The 18,468-nt window shown below is 34.9% G+C and overlaps 1 protein-coding gene across 1 annotated transcript in view; it reads left to right on the top strand.

The window, feature by feature from the left end:
- Positions 1-18,468, top strand: part of LOC150104943 (glucose dehydrogenase [FAD, quinone]-like) — a 50,571-nt gene that overhangs the window by 13,776 nt on the left and 18,327 nt on the right. Inside the window, exons 2-7 of the mRNA XM_090395092.1 lie at positions 1,241-1,443; positions 4,421-4,616; positions 5,019-5,171; positions 12,879-12,982; positions 17,116-17,289; positions 17,539-17,692. Of these exons, the coding sequence (XP_090251218.1) occupies positions 1,241-1,443; positions 4,421-4,616; positions 5,019-5,171; positions 12,879-12,982; positions 17,116-17,289; positions 17,539-17,692 (984 nt within the window). The remainder of the gene's footprint in view (positions 1-1,240; positions 1,444-4,420; positions 4,617-5,018; positions 5,172-12,878; positions 12,983-17,115; positions 17,290-17,538; positions 17,693-18,468) is intronic.

Here is an 18,468-nt window from a genome sequence, read left to right as displayed (position 1 = left end):
AGTTTTTTCTTTAATTATGCCATCATAAATTCACTTATTCATGTTTAGAATTTATAGGATCATGCTATTCGCTGTACCCAGCAACTTATAGGACACACATATCACAAATGATAATTATTAATTATTCTTTACCATTAATGAAAGTGTTTCTACTCTCACTTATTCTTTCCTATTCTCATGTCTTATAAATGATGGTTCACATATTTTCATCTTTGAATATTTCAAATATACCAACCAAATATGGCATTCTCCTTCATTGTTGTTTTCTAATCAATCCTAAAACAGATTGTTCCTCCACTCTACGCAGAAGTATTCAAAGTTATCCTGCAATTAATTGCATTGGACCAATTAAGATGAGTGCTGATGCGCTGTGCCCTCTCAAAACTTTCATACATCAATAAAATGCAATCCCAAGGTCATGGGCGTCCGCAGGGGGGGAGGGTCGGTGCACTATCCCCCCGGGATCGATTAAAAATTCCACAAATTATAATCGTAAAATTGATTGAGATATGTAATCTTACACCCTCGACCCTGGGGACGCTTTGTCTGTCTTAAAATTTTATTATGGGTTGGCCTGTTGCGGGGTAGGCATAGAACACGTGTTTTATTGCAGTAATAAAACACATGTTCCTGTTTTTGGTTCATCTTTTTCATTCGTGAACAGTGACCGGTTAGTTTGTCCTCTGTCTAGTAAGTTTCAGAGTGAAGTGTGAATTATAAATTTATAGTGAAACAAATTTAAACAAAAAGATACATTTTTAAAAAGTAGGTATATGTAATTTAATATTATTTTAATTGTTAGTTTTATGATTTTTTTGCTTTTAAACTGAATTAATTTAATTTAGGATTATTTAATTAGTTGATTTTTAATAAAATATGCCGGTCAAGTTTTTAATATGTGAAATTGTGCTAAAAACTATTAATTCTGAATACCTTTTTTTTTTTACCCCAAGAATTAAAGATCATTAAAATCGATACAAAAAGGAAAATAATGTATTTATAGTTTACATCGACAATATATATATATATATATATATATATATATATATATATATATATATATATATATATATAAAGAATTTATATGCGACTTAAAGAATTATTCTAATCAGCAAAAGGCTTGGAATCCTGCAACTGTAATATACTGGTTTAATCACTGTATAATAGTTCCTATTTTCTCATATTGACTGCGCAAAGTGTAGTTTTTATTTATTTTTTAAGATTAATTTGGATTTCATAGTTGGTGCTGGAACTGCAGGGACGGTACTAGCTCGTAGGCTGGTGGAAAGTACTAAGCTGAGTGTGTTGTTAGTGGAAGCTGGAGATCAAGAACCCTGGATAAATTCTATCCCGTTGTTAGCTCCTTTGTTACAGCAGACTTCAGCAGATTGGGCCTACACTACTACATCTCAAACTAAGGCTCTATGGGGACTTCGTGATAAGGTACGTATCATTATTTTATAGAGTAGTTGTTATTAATGTGGCACGAGTTTCGTCTCTGAAGTATTATCTTTCCATATCATTTTGATTATTTGATTTTATAACTATATGGAAGAGTGTCTCAATAGAAATTAGAACGAATTTGTAGCTGTACTGCATACAAACATATGCATCACAGGAGGCTTTCAAGTCCTTGTTTTAAAAGAAGACGGTCGCAGATGAAATTCTCATAGGATTGTAGAAAAATAAAGAGACGTTACATAAAATATATTTATTGTAAAATTTTCTCCCTCATATCACAGACATTTTCAATACATCTAAAATGGAACAATATAATGTACAAATTAAACATCAAATCAACTTTGGATATGTGGCTTGAAACAGCTGATCGATGCGTAAGTAGACGAAGAATCACAAACATCACTTCAATATTGAGTGACCATTGAGAATGCTACGCCCGTTCAACAAAATCATGCAGCTGTAGCTTACCACAGTTACATGATTAGGAAAAATGGGCGAAGAAACACCAGCATTGGAGACAGAACTGACGAAAGGACAAATGGGTTGATGAATCCCATATTTTATTATTTTATGCGGATGGAAGGACATGGATATGGCAGTAACAACACGAAACCAGATATCTATCACGCTTTATCACAAAAGTTCAACCCGCTGGAGGCAAAAAATTGTAGTCTACGATATAAGGTTTTGGAACCCATTGAAAATACTAATGGAGAGAGAGAGAGAGAGAGCTAATTTGTGCAACCTACCTGATCATCGTTGCAAGTCAAATATTCATATTAAGACTTATCTTGTATATGCGCTCCGAAAATAGTTATACGATAGTAACTTTATCTTAATGGACTGAACCTTTCACTCATCGCATCTCAATCTTGGGACATCTTTGGGACGTACTGGATCAAAATATTTGTGGCAGTAAATGTGAAGGGTGTTGGAGAAAATTATCATGTCTGCTAGTGGCATGTGTCAGAAAACTCACAAATTCGATTCCCTTATCATAATTATTTTTGAAGGTTCGCAGGTCCAACACGCTATTATTGGGTAACACAAAATTAATAACAGTATAGTTATGTTCATCAGCAGAGCTCATGATATTAACTGATAAGAAAGATTATCAGTTTATGGAAATATTCGCATACATAGTGAAAACTGTAATATTGTAGGTAGGCGGACATGTTTGTACTGTTTAAAATTTCCAAAATTATTTTATTAGTTTTGCGTGTATGGCAGTTTGTCTATAATAGCTTTACAGTATTTATTAGTATTTTCGCACCATTTTTAGTAAATGTTATCAACTTGTAAGGGGATGGTAACTTTTCTAGTACTGAACAGACAGCAGTGAATTCCGATAAATTAACACATACGCCACTAAAACGCTTCACATTGATCATCTTTGTCTAATTACAACGCATTCCAACTTTTATTTTGATAACAACAAGAAATGACATTATAGAAATATATCATGCACATGTACCAAAATCTATTTTAGATACTTTGGGAAAAAATTAGATAATATAAAGACGCCTTCAGCGGGCACATATTTAACGGTGATGGATGCACTATAATTATTTTCCTGCAAAAAAAATAATAAATAAATATAGTAACACTTACCTACAAAATTACCTTCGTTGATCCATTAGTTTTATAATCACAACATATTTTTGCAATGAAGTTTCCCACTCATACTCTTTCATCGAGAAGAACTAGTAGTGAGTAATCTAAATTGTAAACATCATGCAAAATAATAACACAAAAAACTTATTTTCAAAATCATTAGCCAATACAGATTTTTTAAAAAAAATTTCTTTCGAGAAATAGACTTGAACTTTCAACTCAGACGTACGATGGATATTCCGCTGGGATGCTGTAGTAAGGCAATATTATTAAAAATCATTAGGTTTGTATAAAACAATTAATTTATTAAGAAAATTTGGTTCGATTTATATATACATCTGTTCAGCCCTTCGTTTCCTAGATGTTAACTTCTACCTCTTCCAAACTGACGTCTGGAAGAGGTTTTTAAAACGTGACCTCGTATTCTCTGTTTAAAAAAAGGTGTACACAGAATATCTTCAACACTGTTTTGAGTTGTTAAGGATAAAAATAAATGTCATCTTAATAAATACATGGTAATTATTAGGAATAACTAACTGCACTTCCTTCTTAGCACCAGGTAATCCACTCAGTAGAAACCTAAGCTAATGCTATTGACAGTCTGCACACATTTAATTTCACTTAGTGTGAATGAGCTAGTAGGTGTGCTGCTTAGTCTCCGCCTACCTTCAGCCATTAAAAATGCACGTGCCTTGTCGCAGATTTCCGTTAGGAAATCACATTGCTCTAATATGACTAGTCAAGGTGTGCTTCGCTGGCAACGCTCACCTTATCTGATTTACAATCACACCGTGAATGTCTTGATATTTGTAACAGTTAATGACTATTTATTTCAGATAAAAACTGATCAATAATTATTTCGTTTTCCAGGTGCCCCGTACACCTAGGAATGTACTCCCTTGAGTGCACAACGCTATACGATATGCCATCTTGTGCTAAACCACCGTTACCATCTATATTGGGATTTTTTGTTTATTAATTGTGTTTTCCTGTTTCACCGGAAGAAAAACCGTTTCCTGGACTAATTAACTAACCTTCAGTTGCAAATGCCCATATAAAGATTCCTTCCATCGTGACTAGAACTAACTCAGGTCTTTTTCAAATCGAAGAGTGTCCAGGCCTGTCCTAGTTCTAACTACGCTATGGAAGCAAATACAGGGAGGGAAATGTGAATTTAGAAACTAATTTATCGATAAGTTTTTTTTTTCCTCGATGTGTTGTGATATGTTTTACATTGTCAAGCGAGCATAACCTTTACAGACTATTGTTAATACTTACCATACATTTTACCAAAGTTGTGTGACAGTCATAATTCTAATTGCAATTTCAATGACACTAATTGTAGAAAGCTATGTGGCCAAGAGGAAAAGGTCTAGGAGGCAGCAGTTCTATTAACTACTTCATCCATACATGGGGAACTAAAGAGGACTACAATCGCTGGTGCTCTGACAGACTGGAGTGTGACAAATGGGATTTCGATAATGCGCGTCGTTTTTTCAAGAAAGCTGAAAGCTATCAACCTATTCATGGGGTAACTCCAGGTTAGTATTTATTATTATTATTTTATTATGATTATCTTATGCCTCTATCAGGAGACTCAAGTCCATCCAGAGTGTTATAGCATGAATGTCAATTGCTTTAAAAGTGTGCTAGACGGTACTCATATTTTTGATGAGGAAATCTGAGCACATGGAGAAAAATCAACCCCGAATATCAATGGATGAGCCATATACTGGCAAACACCTTTTGTAATACAATAATTTATGTAATGCAATAATCTTCTATACTCATTGATAGGGTGATAATTATCTTGTGCGTCCTGATATTCATAATCATTTTTACACACACACACACACAAAATTTATATACAGTATTATGTATTATGCGTGTGTAATTATATATCTCCATCTTTCCCACTATTGTAATTTTGTTTAATTTTGTAGATCACCGAGGAAGTTCTGGTTTACTAAAAGTGACCGAATTCGATACTTCTAGCTCTCAATTAGCTCAGGCATTTCTGAACGGTGCTCAGGAATTAGGAATCAAAATTGGAGACCTAAATGGAGATTTGGAGTGTGGTGCAATGCCAGTACAAAGTGCGTATGGTTATTTTGATTACTAGTTATAAATACAGTTTTGTTTCTATATGATGAACCAGGAATAAATTCCGCAATAATGTGTTTTTTTCTGTGAATGTCTTTCTAATTTCTTGCATTTAACAGGCTGAATTTACGGAATCAATTACGAAATTTTTTACCTTCTAAATAGCAACATGTGAACGTATTCTAAGGATATCAATTTTCAGTGTATTGAATATTTTTGTATAGAGATCTGACAAAGGATTTGTGAAAGTTTTTTTTTTCCTCTCATTGAATATTAAGCTAATTGTAACATTGCCACAATAGTAGATGTTGAACTGCATACGAATGTAAACTTTTCTGTTTAATTTAAGATACATCCAATGGAATGATAAAAAAAATGTATATGAAAATAGCATGTCCATGCAACTTGTCATGTGACTCACTAGCGTTTATACCTCTTCCCTGTGACGACAATATCAGAAAGAAAAGAATTTCGGAACGTCGAAAAAAAATCTCTACCGCAGTAGAGATTTTTTTTCGACGTTCCGAAATTCTTTTCTTTCTGATATTTCTGAGATTTTTGGTCAGTTATCACTGACCAAACACTGCGTTATAAATAACGCAGTGTTTGGTTAGTGATAACTGACACAGCTAACACTGTAGCACTCGTAATCACTGACCAAACACTGCGTTATTTATAACTGCAACCACCTTAACTTCTTTCATTGATAATAAACCTCTGTAGAGTAGCCGATATGATGACTCGGCATTGGCCTTTCGGAACCTAGGTTTGAATTCCATCCAGGAGTTTAAGAAAAGATGAGTCATCTAGCCTCATACAGAGGTAGAAGAGTTATTCATGTTGTGCAATAATAATAATAAACTTGGTTATTTTTATTCTACAAATGGATAAAACTATCAGAGAACACGGGCCATTAAAACATAATATACTGATATCATAGTCAAGTTGCTTCGGCTGTAATTATAACCAAACTAATCCGTTGATAACCTTCACTGGAGATAAGGTGGCTGTGGTAGATTCCATTCGATGGTTGCAGGAAGTGCCTTCCTGCAACTGGTTTAAAAAATAAACAATATCTTCTAACGCCTTTTCATTTCCCAGAGTTAGCAGCCAGACCTCTCTTAGTCCTGAAATTGCTTGCAAAAAAAAAGTTCCATGTTTGATCTAGAAGGGTAGAGTTTTACGGAGTATTTAACCCTTATCCCACAAAAGGTACTAATGAGCGATGGGTATACTATCTTTCTTGGAGGTATTCGAACAGGAAAAAAAAAAGCGACCTAAATTAGTTTGGACTCTATTCTGGTTAAATGAAATCCGTTTCATCAAAAGGCTTATCAGATTTACAGAGAAGCTACATCGTCAGTCATCAAAAGCTCAAACACACCTATATCTTCCGATAAGCGGAACTTGTGAGCTATGGAAGTATTTGTGATCATTTTTTTTTACGTGATTCTCACTCACAAAAGATTATAAACGTACGGTATATCAGCCGTGTGAGCTTAAGGCTTATTATTATTATTTATTTATTTTATTATTTTTTTTTTTACATAGTTCGGAAACCCTCTCTAGAGACCAAACATAGAACATTTTCAGCTACTTCAGACTTACAGTAAGCGAAGCGGTGATCTCACAACGGGCGATGAAATTCATCTCCAATCTAATGACAAGCACAAACAATCATATTCATTGTAGTATTCGAACCCACAAGCCATCAAGCTTCCACTACTATATATACACTTCAAAATTCCTCTTGGATGAGCGGAACGTATCGTTTTAAGAGCCTCACACATGCTAAGATAGAAATTACTATTTCGCACTAAAATATTGAAATTCGACTGGAAAATAACTGCAAGCGGTTGCCTAAAATAACGCTGTGAACTAGAATTACGAAGTCATCAAACTATTTTTCCAAATTAACATATTATTATTTATTATTATTATTATGACCATTCACACAATTGATACACAATCAAAACAAGATATCATTCAAACAACAATTTTACTGGTAATACAGAACAATTCAGATTCTACCCAAGATTCTAAGAATAGTCTGTCAGGTAGCATCGTAAAACATGGACTGTTCTGAAGGATTTTATGTGGTCAATTTTTCGATGTTTCATTCTTGTAAATAGTTAGATAACTTCTTTACAATTGCACCTGGGGCACCGATATCAATTGGGATGCCTTTGGTGTGTTTAAGCCACAGCCGACCAACTTCGATTGCCAGATCTCGATGTGTAGTAATTTTTCTCAGTTCTTTGTTGTTTATGTTGTTATCAGTGGGTGCTGCGATGTCAATAATCCAAATTTGTCAATGTTCAATAATTGTGATGTCAGATCTATTGAGTTCCAAAAGGCGATCCGTTTGTATTGTAAAGTCCCAGAGAATTTTTGTTGTTTCGTTATCCAGTACTGTCTCTATTTTATGTTACCACCAGTTATCAGTAGGAAAACCACATTTTTTGCATACCTGCCAATGAATTATTTTGACCACTTGAACATGGAGTTATTTATAATCAGTTTGGGCTATCTTGCTGTAGTTACTGATCAGATGTTCTAAAGTCTCATCTTTCTGATCGCCTTGGAAAATTCCACATTTAAATGCTAATATCCCCTAATCGTTCATGATTGACTATTAAAGTTGTTTACCATGATTTCATAGCATCAGCCAGAAACGAACATATATCCGTGCTGATTCCAAATATTTTAGTGATCTTGGGATCCAGGAGCGTGGAAGGGAATCGAATGCTTTCTTGTAGTCTATCCATGCCATGTTTAAGTTAGTTTTTCTTCTTTTTGAATTTCTGAGAATCATTTTATTAATAAGGATCTGGTCTTTTGTTCCTCTAGATTTTTGAAAATTTCCCTTTTGTTCAATCGGATAAATCTGATTATCTGATAAGAGGTGCTTCATGGAATTTGCTGCAGTGAACAGCTTAAGCATAGTTGGTAGGCATGTTATTGGATGATAGTACTTTGGTCCTCGCTCTTATCCTTATCTTTCATGAAGAGAAATGTCTGCCCAGATATCATCCAGTCTTCCACTGAGCCTGACTGCAACAAATAATTAAATTGTTTTGCCATTCGACCATGTAGATTGGTTAGATAATTAGCCAAAATCAATGTAGTTCGTCTTTGCCAGGTGTGCTTCCGTTTTTTTTTTTTTTAATTTTCTAGCTTGTGCGCTGACAATTTCCTTAGTAATAATGACATTTTGCATTTGTTTTTGTTTCATTTCTGATTATGTTTCCTTAATCCATGAGGTGTATCTGTTATGTTTCATATGATTGCCCCAGACTGACTTCCAAAATTCGAGTGTTTCTTCCTTTTCTGGCGAATGATCGTTTGCATATGCTTTTCTCTGAGTAGATTGAAATTTTGATTTCAAAATTGCATATTTTGTATATATTGGTTGATTCTTGTTTCCTGTCTTTTAGATGTGGTAATTTTCTGCGCAGTCGCAATAATTTTTTGCTTTAGCTCTTCAATAATTTCAGCAATTGTTTTGCTGACAAAATCATATGTATTTATGACTTTGTTTTTTATGATTTTATTATTCAGCTATTATTCTTTTATTCAATCGGATAAACTTGGGTACGCAAATCAGCTCGAGGTTTGTTGAATTTTCTTTCAAACTGGATTTTTCATGGTGCATATTGACTAAGCATACGCACGTAACCACAATAATAATTTTTTTTAATAAGTAAATATTTCGTCCTAAGTATCATAGGACATCATCATCAGTACATTAATTCAAACAATACTAGGAATCATATGTAGTTAGGGCGCGTGCTTACAACAGAATCCCCCTATGCGTTCAACAGCGTGTTATAGAATTAAATTAATATATATTTTAAAAAAAAGCTTACATTAAAATGACATAACATATATAAAAATTATTCTACCCAATTTAGGATGACAATTTTCCAGACTTTAGGGATAATAAGAACGTCATTATGGTTCAAATTGGGTCTGTGACATAGGACTTCAACACTTTCTTTATATAAACATGAATGTTTATATAAAGATCTATGTAGTAGTTTGGTCTTTTTCTAATTTATCCTATGGTTTGAGTTTTCAATTCCGTGTTGTGGAAGGCCAGATTTCTGCGGTTTGATAAGACCGATATGGTCTTGAGGTTCCGAAATGCGTTTGTTAATGGATCTACCTGTCTGTCCATAGTAGGACAATTTACAGGAACCTGGGACCTCGTAGACGTCAGGTAGCATCAGAGGTGAGAGTTTGTCTTTAGGAGAAGGTAACCAATTGTAGATCTGGCTGATTGGTTTGTGGGTATCAACCAATTTATATGTCTTCATAATTTTTGAAAGACTTTCGGGAGATGCCTTTGACATAAGGCATGGGAATCCTACGGGCTTGTTCTTGTCTAGGCTGATTTTAGGGAAGTCACTGATGATTTTTTGACTTGTTGTTGAATTGCATCCATTTTGTATGGTTGTATTTTTGATTATTTCCAATTCTTGGTTTAAAGATTCTTCGGAGGAGCAGAATCTGTGTACTCTGGTTACTAATGATTTAATGATGCCAAATTTTTGAGATGGATGACGAGCCGTGAGAATTGTGAATGTAGCGACCTGTAAATGTCGGCTTACGATAGACAGACGTGGAGATGGAACCATCTTCTTTTCTTTGGATGTCTACATCCAGGAAGATGCCTGTGGAGATTCTTTTTCTAGCGTGAATTTGATGCGAGGATGAATAAGGTTGATTTTATCTACAAACAATTATAGTTCTTGTTTAGAATGATCCCAGACTTGTTTATTCTAAACAAGAATTACAATTCTTGTTTAAATTCACGCTAGAAAAAGAATCCCCACAGGGCATATTCCTGGATGTAGACATCCAAAGAAAAGAAGATGGTTCCATCTCCAGGTCTGTCAATCGCAAGCCGACATTTTCAGGTCACTACATTCACAAATCTTCTGCTCATCATCCATCTCAAAAATTTGGCATCATTAGTAACCAGAATACACAGATTCTGCTCATCCGAAGAATCTTTAAACAAAAGAATTGGAAATAATCAAAAATACAATCATACAAAATGGATACAATCCAACAACAACAACAACAACAACTCAAAAAATCATCAGTTACTTCCCCACACATCAACCTAGACGAGAACAAGCCCGTAGGATTCCTATACCTTATGTCAAAGGCATCTCCGAACGTCTTTCAAAAATTATGAAGAAATATAAATTGGCTGCTACCTACAAACCAGTCAACTAGATCTACAATTGATTACCTTCTCCTAAAGACAAATTCTCACCTCTGATGTTACCTGGCGTGTACGAGGTCCCATGTTCCTGTAAATTGTCCTGCTATGGACAAACAGGTAGCTCCATTAACAAACACATTTCGGAACATCAAGACCATATCGGTCTTATTAAACCGCAGAAATCTGGCCTCGCATAACACGGAATTGAAAACCCAAACCATATGATAAATTAGAAAAAGACCCAACTAGTACATAGATCTTTATATAAACATGAATGTTTATATAAAGAAAGTGCTGAAGCCCTACGTCACAGACCCAATTTGAACCATAATGACGTTCTTACTATCCCTAAAGTCCGCGAAATTGTCATTCTAAATTGCGTAAAATAATTTTTATATATGTTATCTCATTTTAATGTAATATTTTTTTTTTAAATATATTTTAATTTAATTCTATAACACGCTATTGCACGCATAGAGGGATTCCATTGTAAGCACGTGCCCTAATTATATGTGATTCCTAGTATTGTTTTAATTAACTGTACTAATGATGCCCTATGATACTTAGGACGAATTGTTTACTTATTTAAAAAAAATAAGTTATATAAGCTGTATAAGTGCTGATTTACTGTTTTAATCACAACATTATTGCGTCTTTTAGCTCCGGTTTATGTTTGGCTTTTAATGTTGGTAGTCTTATACGATCATTTATGGAGTTTATATGTTACAATATGACCGACTTCGTTTGTTTCTGTCAAAACATTCGGAGTGTGTCATGAACTTGATGATCACTGAGTTTAATTTCGAAGTTAGATACAGCTAGCTCCCAATGATTTGTAGTTACTGAAGCTGTTGGTTTCTTACGTATCTCTTGCAGCTCAAGTTCAGTAAATATTTTGTTACGGAAAATGAAATTCTTTTGGTCCATAAGCATTTGTTCTGTTATTGCAAATTCAAGGAATCTTTGTTTCTAAATCATTTGCAAACCCTTTCTAAAACTCCGTTTTTCTGGTGTTGATTTATAGTGCAGCCCATTTGTTACGTTTGGTTTCTTCCAGTCGCTTTTCAGCTTTGTCTGGTTGCCCAGTAAGGAGAGCTCGGTCATATAGCTCATTTGTCCCCTGATACCCAGGATCCCCAACATCTGACGCAGTTCTTGATGATCCGGGCGTCGACTGATCTGGTATGGATTTCTTGCTTTTTCACCATTAAGATGGGGGGGACACCGTTTGTCTGGCTCCTCAGTTGAGATCTGTCTGACAGGAATGATCCTGCTGGTAGCTGAACATCCTTGAAGCAGGTCATGTTCCTTGGGGAGGGAGTAATATTATTGGTTTGGTTTGTTACTTATCTCTGAATTACTCCACCATCAACAACTATTGATTCCTCCTAGCTGAAAATTCTATAAACAGTTGCAAACTTGTGATTCCTTGATGGCTTCTTGTGGTAATGCATTCGACCATCTAATGATAATCAACATTCAATCGAACAACCGAAGGCAAAAAATTGCAACTGATTATTCCGAATAAGAATAATGCACCACATTTATAAGAAAATCCACTTAACGCTTTTTCATTCCTCAAAGGAGGTACTCTTTAATCACAATTTTTTAGAAAGGTTTCGCTCACTATCGCCAAGGTTGAAAGCATTTCCACGTTCTTACGAGACGATGCTCCATAAGTTGTATATGTGCGTGTCTATTTGGAGGTTGATTTTGCTGAGTTGCAGAATTAAAACTCGGAGTCTCTTCTGAGAGAAAATCTTTGCTTTCCTGCACCAAAGATCGTTTCATTCTAGTAAGGGCTGCAAAGAAAAAAAAAAAAAAAAACGAACTAGAAAAAGTTCCTCTATTTTAATGAGTGGAATCGAACCATTAATGATCTTCTTTCTATAGATCTGGCATTAGAGATCGTCCTACGAGATTATGTAAGCCTCTTAGTATTATTTCAGCTTAAAGTAATTTATTTTTAAGTAGTTTATCATCTCGTCTTCCTTTTCTCTCTTTTACCTTGCGGTATCGAGGGTTTATTAATCATGAGACCTCAAACTGTTCACAGGTGGTCAGCCCGGTGTATCCTATGTCCATAGTGTTGAGTTCTCAAGGCCAGTTTGCCTACTTTGCGGGATGAAAAACCCCAGGATAAACTGGAGGAAAAAACCCTGCTGTCCTCTCCCAAGACCGGCTAACTTGGCTATGACAGATCCTTCAACTCCTGACGTTACCGACGGGAATCGAACCTACGACACTCCTTCCCCAGGCATATGGATGCGAAGCGCAAAGCCACTAAACTAACTGCGCGGACTTAAGTAGTTTATTGTAAATAAAATAACTGAAGCAAATGAAACATTTAAAATGATTAGTTTTTATTTCAGTTATTAAATTAAAATATGACTTTATTCTCAGTAACAAAACCCAATTTGGATAACAGAAATTGTAATATAATAATGAACTTCATATGCGTTAGGTAATATTTACAACGGAAAAAGATCGTCTGGTTTTCAAGCTTATCTCCGTCCAGTGATGGAACACGAAAATCTGGATGTCATGATTAATACCCTTGCAACAAAGGTAAGTACAAATGGTTGAGCTGCACTGAGTTCAAAATAGTATAAGCAACGTATCTGTATAGTTTCCTCAGTAGAAAAATATTGATTTTCTAATTGCTATCCTCTTCCAAGGAGTCTCTTAGCATGCTTAAAAGCATACTAAGATGACAGTGCTTATGAATGTGTTTTGCACATTAATAGCACAAATGTTCCATCTGCAGCAGTCATACCCAAGTAATTGAAACTGATCATTTTAATAAGAGTGGCTGCAAATTGTCCCTGTACAGCGTATCAGAAAACTCCTAAACGAGATATTTTGTTTAACGTACTGCAGCCATATTGGTTTGACTCATTTCCAGAACCAGAAGTGGTATAAATAGCAAAAAATCAACATTCAATCGATACAAGCAGATTTTGAAGTAGCTTTATGTCCAGCAGTGTCGGTATTAACTTAATTGTTTTTCCACGCTAAGAGTTCCAATTCGTTTACATAATGCACATCCAAGTCTCTTATTTTGATAATTTAGCCTATACTTCGTACAGAAGTCTTTTTTTTTTTTAATTTTTTTTTAATCAATAACAATAATTGGCCAAGTCCACCAACTTGGCCAATCATTTATATCAGTCATTCTGTACTGTTTGACCGATACCACCAAGAATTTCTTACCTGAAGCGGAGAAATGAAAGTAGCAATTCTTTTAATTTTTCATTTTACAATTGAGGACAATTTTTGTCTTCGGATAAAACCTACTAAAATAAATGATTTGTTTAACACACCGCAACGGGCATGGAGAAATCGTCTCGTGCTGTACTTGACCTTGAGGCAGGACATGGTAATTTATCTCATGCTTCCTGTTTGAGTATACAGTATATATTGGTAACTTATTCCTGGAATGAAAATGACTCTGTATGATGAACCCCCCCCCCCTTCCTACAGACACCATACTAATAGTCGCAAGCCAGAGTAAAAGTTTTATTGCAGCAATAAATTTAATATGCCAGTAACTTTTTTGCAATATATTGAAAATTGGAGAAACTTTTTCATTCATATAAACTTCACCAAGTGCAAAAACCCAATCAATTTATATAATGCAAAGTTTACCAAAAGCAAAAAAAAAAAAAAAAAAAAAAATATATATATATATATATATATAGTTTAAAATAATATAACATTACAGTTGATATTTTATATAACATTCAGACGTTTAGAAAATATTAATTTTATAATTAAAATCGACGGGAAAAAATGAAACTGAAATGATCTATTTAACAATTTGTAAATGGACCCAACTGATGTGGGGAAGGTAATATGCATCACGCAAATTTCCACCTGACGTGACCATGCTAATATATAAACATGAAAGGAATTTAAAATTCTAAAAATTGTTAACAAAATTTTATATATGTTTTTATGTGACTCTACTCGTGAAAGGTTGTAAGCCGTACATGAGAATAACGGAAATGGACAAAGAATTTTTCTTTCTTTTTTTTAAAAATTAAATAAAGAAATAAATTAATTTTTATTTATTTTTTACTTGATCAGGAAACCCTGATCTAGAGCCCATGAAACTTTTTTCCAAGTCACTTCAGGCCTCCAATAAGCGGGATGACGATTTTACACTGGGTGATGAAATTCATCTCTCACCTATGAACACAAACATCCACGGCGGGATTTCGAATCCACAGCATGTCGGTTGGTGAGCAGATACGCTAACAACTTATGCTTGTTTAAGGATAATAATAGTATAGAAGGTAGTACTGTAGTTATAAGGAAAGTAGTAGTGTCTGCTACTACCCTTCCTCATCCATAAATCTTCCGATTGGTTTATTTATGGATGAAGAAGGGTAGTAGCAGACTACTACTTTCCTTATAACTACAGTACTACCTTCTATACTATTATTATCCTTAACCATGCATAAGTTGTTAGCGTATCTGCTCACCAACCGGCATGTTGTGGATTCGAATCCCGCCGTGGATGAATACAATCCATTTATTACTCTTGACTTGTAGCTCCAGGCTTTTAGTAATTGAAGGAATGCCGAAGGATTAGACCCCATGTTTCTTTCAATATAATAATGTACCATGTCATACTACAAGTGCCACTGAGATATGGTTTGAGGAATATGATGTGATGTGAAAAAACTTGATTGGCTCTTCAGTAAAACACCTTTGAGACAAACTGAACGCTCGGGTGTAAGCTAGACTAGCACCTTCGTATAATAGTTACAAGAACATCTCAGCAGTTATCCGTTGGTTGGAAAAACCTGAGTTTGAATCCAGTCTATAACATGAGAAAACTTTAGGGACTTCAACAAAATTAGATAGCTTGTCTCCAGAGCTGATAGGGGGTTTAATCCCACAAAAGAAGCAAACCACTGGCTCCGTTAAACGTGTCAGTCTAGTTGCTTCGACCATAGTTCCAAGCAACTTAATTCAACAAATCTGACCAGACTGGTGCATCCAACAATGGTGCATGGAGTGGTGGTCATACTGATGAAAGAATGGTCAAAAATACCGAATCATATTATCTCAAAGTGATGAACAATATGCCTAGAAATGTGAATAATGCAATCAAAACCGGGGTGGGGCACACTATATCGAGTGAATTGCAATTTAGGTTTTACTCATGCAGTGTTATCCCAATACGTATTTTAGCATAGTAGATTGCGATCTTCTTCAGTCAGTTTGCATACTTTGGGAGAAAAAAAATTCAAGATTCTAGGAGGAAAACACTTTTCCAGATGAAATTGCTGTCACCCATAATTGGGAAGTCATTATAAAAGTTCCCAAAGAGAATCGAACCCAAGCTTTTTCTGCTGAACGGTATCGTCGCTCCAGACGGCGAAGGATTAAATTGATGTGTTAACCTTTTGTCTCATGTTGGGAAATAATATACTCGACGAACATAGTTGTACATTCTTGGTTCTTATCTTATTAGATAAGCCATAAGCAGTGGTGGCTTGTACATAAGCACTGCGACACTGCAGCACTCCCATGGAAAAAACGAAATTATCACGTTCGGTCAGTTGCGGCTAGACTCGCCGATATTCGTTTGCAGTAATCACTGCACGTATCAAGTGAATGCGGCACTGCTTTTTGAGCAGTGCCTCTACAGATAAATTGCATGCTTGCGCGCTTTCTGTGAGATATGAAACTTTTATTATTGGTGTGTGTTCATGGTGAGGATGAAATATTTATAATAAAGCAATTTTTAATATGTAAATTTACTTATTAATAAATTGGTTACTGATTAGGTAAAAATGAATTGTTTTTTCTTATTTTATATATGCAGCACCCCCACTTAAAATTTTCACCAGCCGCCACTGGCCGTAAGCCTATAGAATTACTTGTTCAACCTTTGGGAGAAACCTTTCTTACTTATTGAAGGAGACTAGAAACAATTTCTGGGACTTTTCTGTGGAAAAGCTGAACTAACTGCTCTCAGATACGATGGCAGACTTTTCTGAAAACTGACATTTATTTCCACGAAGAGCAGGCTAAACTAGCCGAAGATTACACGCAGCCGACAGTCATTCATTTTCATGGTCAAGTTGTATCGGTGTTGAAAGAATAGTCAAGTTCAACTTGAGAATGTTGTTTGATATTTGTGTAATATTAGTACCTACTGCTACTACCCTTCTTCATCCTCATACAAAATTGTGGTTTTCATTTGTTTTAGGGATGATGAGGACGTCACTATTCAAAAATAAATCGTGACCCACTCTGAAATATACATATCTTTTAAGGATCGTATAAGATGATCTTGTTAATTGCACCTTATTATAATTGCCTTTAGGTAATTGTGAAATGTATCATGTGATGATCGTATCAGATCATTTTCATTATTATTAAGTATAAAATACTCCAAATTTGATGTTTGTACTTAGTGAAAACCACCTGCTAACGTGAGATCGCGCAATAATGGTTTCGGTAGTATTTCTAACGAAGTAGCTTCTGAGTATATTCCAATTAGCTTATGGCGCGAGTGCTTAGATTAAAATGTTCTTCAATCATTATTGTTATATGAAGGCACTTTCTTTTATGATTAGTTTTTTGATGCTTCATCTAATTATTTGTGTGTTCTCCATCATAACGATTATTGTTTCCTTAAATCAGAAAACAATAATTTTTTTTTTTTTAATATCTCTTTGTAGCTCGTCATTAAACATAAGACAGTGATTGGAATTCAAGTAATGAAAATTGAATCTAATAGAAAAATTAACATCCGAGCAAGAAAAGAAGTCATCGTGAGTTGTGGATCCATAGGCTCACCTCATCTTTTATTTCTTTCCGGCATAGGACCTAAAGACCAGCTTCAAGCATTAAAGGTTCGTTTCTTTCTTTTTTATTTGTTCGTATAAAAAAAAAATGTAAAAAAAAAGTCGTGTTTTCAGTGTGGATTGAAATATAAGTATATTTATTTCTTTATTTTTTGTCAACAAATAAATTATATTTGTCAATAACATAATAAAATAATAGAGAATTTAATTTGTTTTTCTGCTTTCTGTACTAAACGTGCAGTTCAAAAATATGTATTGCACAAAGTATAATATTGAATATAATTTTTTTTTTTAAAGATTCCTGTTATAGTCGATTTACCAGGAGTTGGCAGAAGCTTACAGGATCATCTGAATATTCCTATGTATTTTCACTTAAAACAGCCTGTCAGTATGAACACTGCAAAGGTGAAAACTCTTAAACAAATAATGAATTACTTTGTCTTAGGAAAAGGTAAGTTGAAGTTACTTCACTCCGTGTGAGTTTCTCTAACTTTATCTTGCTAATCAGACCAGTTAAGGAAGTCTTTTGCATTGTGCTGTAGACAGAGAATGAAATATAACAACTATTAATAAAAAAAAAATTTAAAAAACAGCTAACGTTTTGTTCCCGTATAGGGAGTAGGCGAGGCGTTTTTTAGCCCTGTCTACTTTTGGAGACTGAGTGGGCAGTTCAATCTCCACTGCTAGCCAATCAGAGATAGCATACCCAAAGCTATCACTAATTAATCGGCACGCAGTGAAGAAGGCCGCTAGTAAGTGCCGCCATCTGGTGTTCCCTAACCCTAACACAATATTTTTAATGTCTGAAAATAGCGTGGGTTCGACGGCCGATTTCCTTGAGTTTACGGGACGAAAAACCCGAGTTTACAGGAGGAAAAACCCGCTAGCCTATGCCAGAGAGATCGACTAACTGTGGTACCGGTCGAGAAAAGGCTTAGAAAAAGTTCCTCTAGTCGGCGACTAGATTCGAACGCCTTTCATCGTGCGGTCAAGCGCTGTAGAGTGCAAACGCCACTTCTGCTGAGCTACACAGGCTCCTTAATAATAATATATAAATACATTTTCCATAATACTGTTCTACATTTCAATATAAACTTAAGATTTTAAGTTCATACTATAGTAGGCCAAGTCATTTAGGTGCAAGTAAATGAGTTGACCTGCTATGATTTATGCTGTAGTTTTTTTTTTTTTTTCTTTTCAATACATGAACTCCGATAAGTAGGGTGG

Source organism: Typopeltis vanoorti, chromosome 7 (genome assembly GCF_054136105.1).
Source record: "Typopeltis vanoorti isolate ZY-2024b chromosome 7, IOZ_Tvanoo_1.0, whole genome shotgun sequence".
In the NCBI taxonomy this organism is placed as follows: Eukaryota; Metazoa; Arthropoda; class Arachnida; order Uropygi; family Thelyphonidae; genus Typopeltis; species Typopeltis vanoorti.
This window is presented reverse-complemented; position numbering and strand designations above follow the sequence as displayed.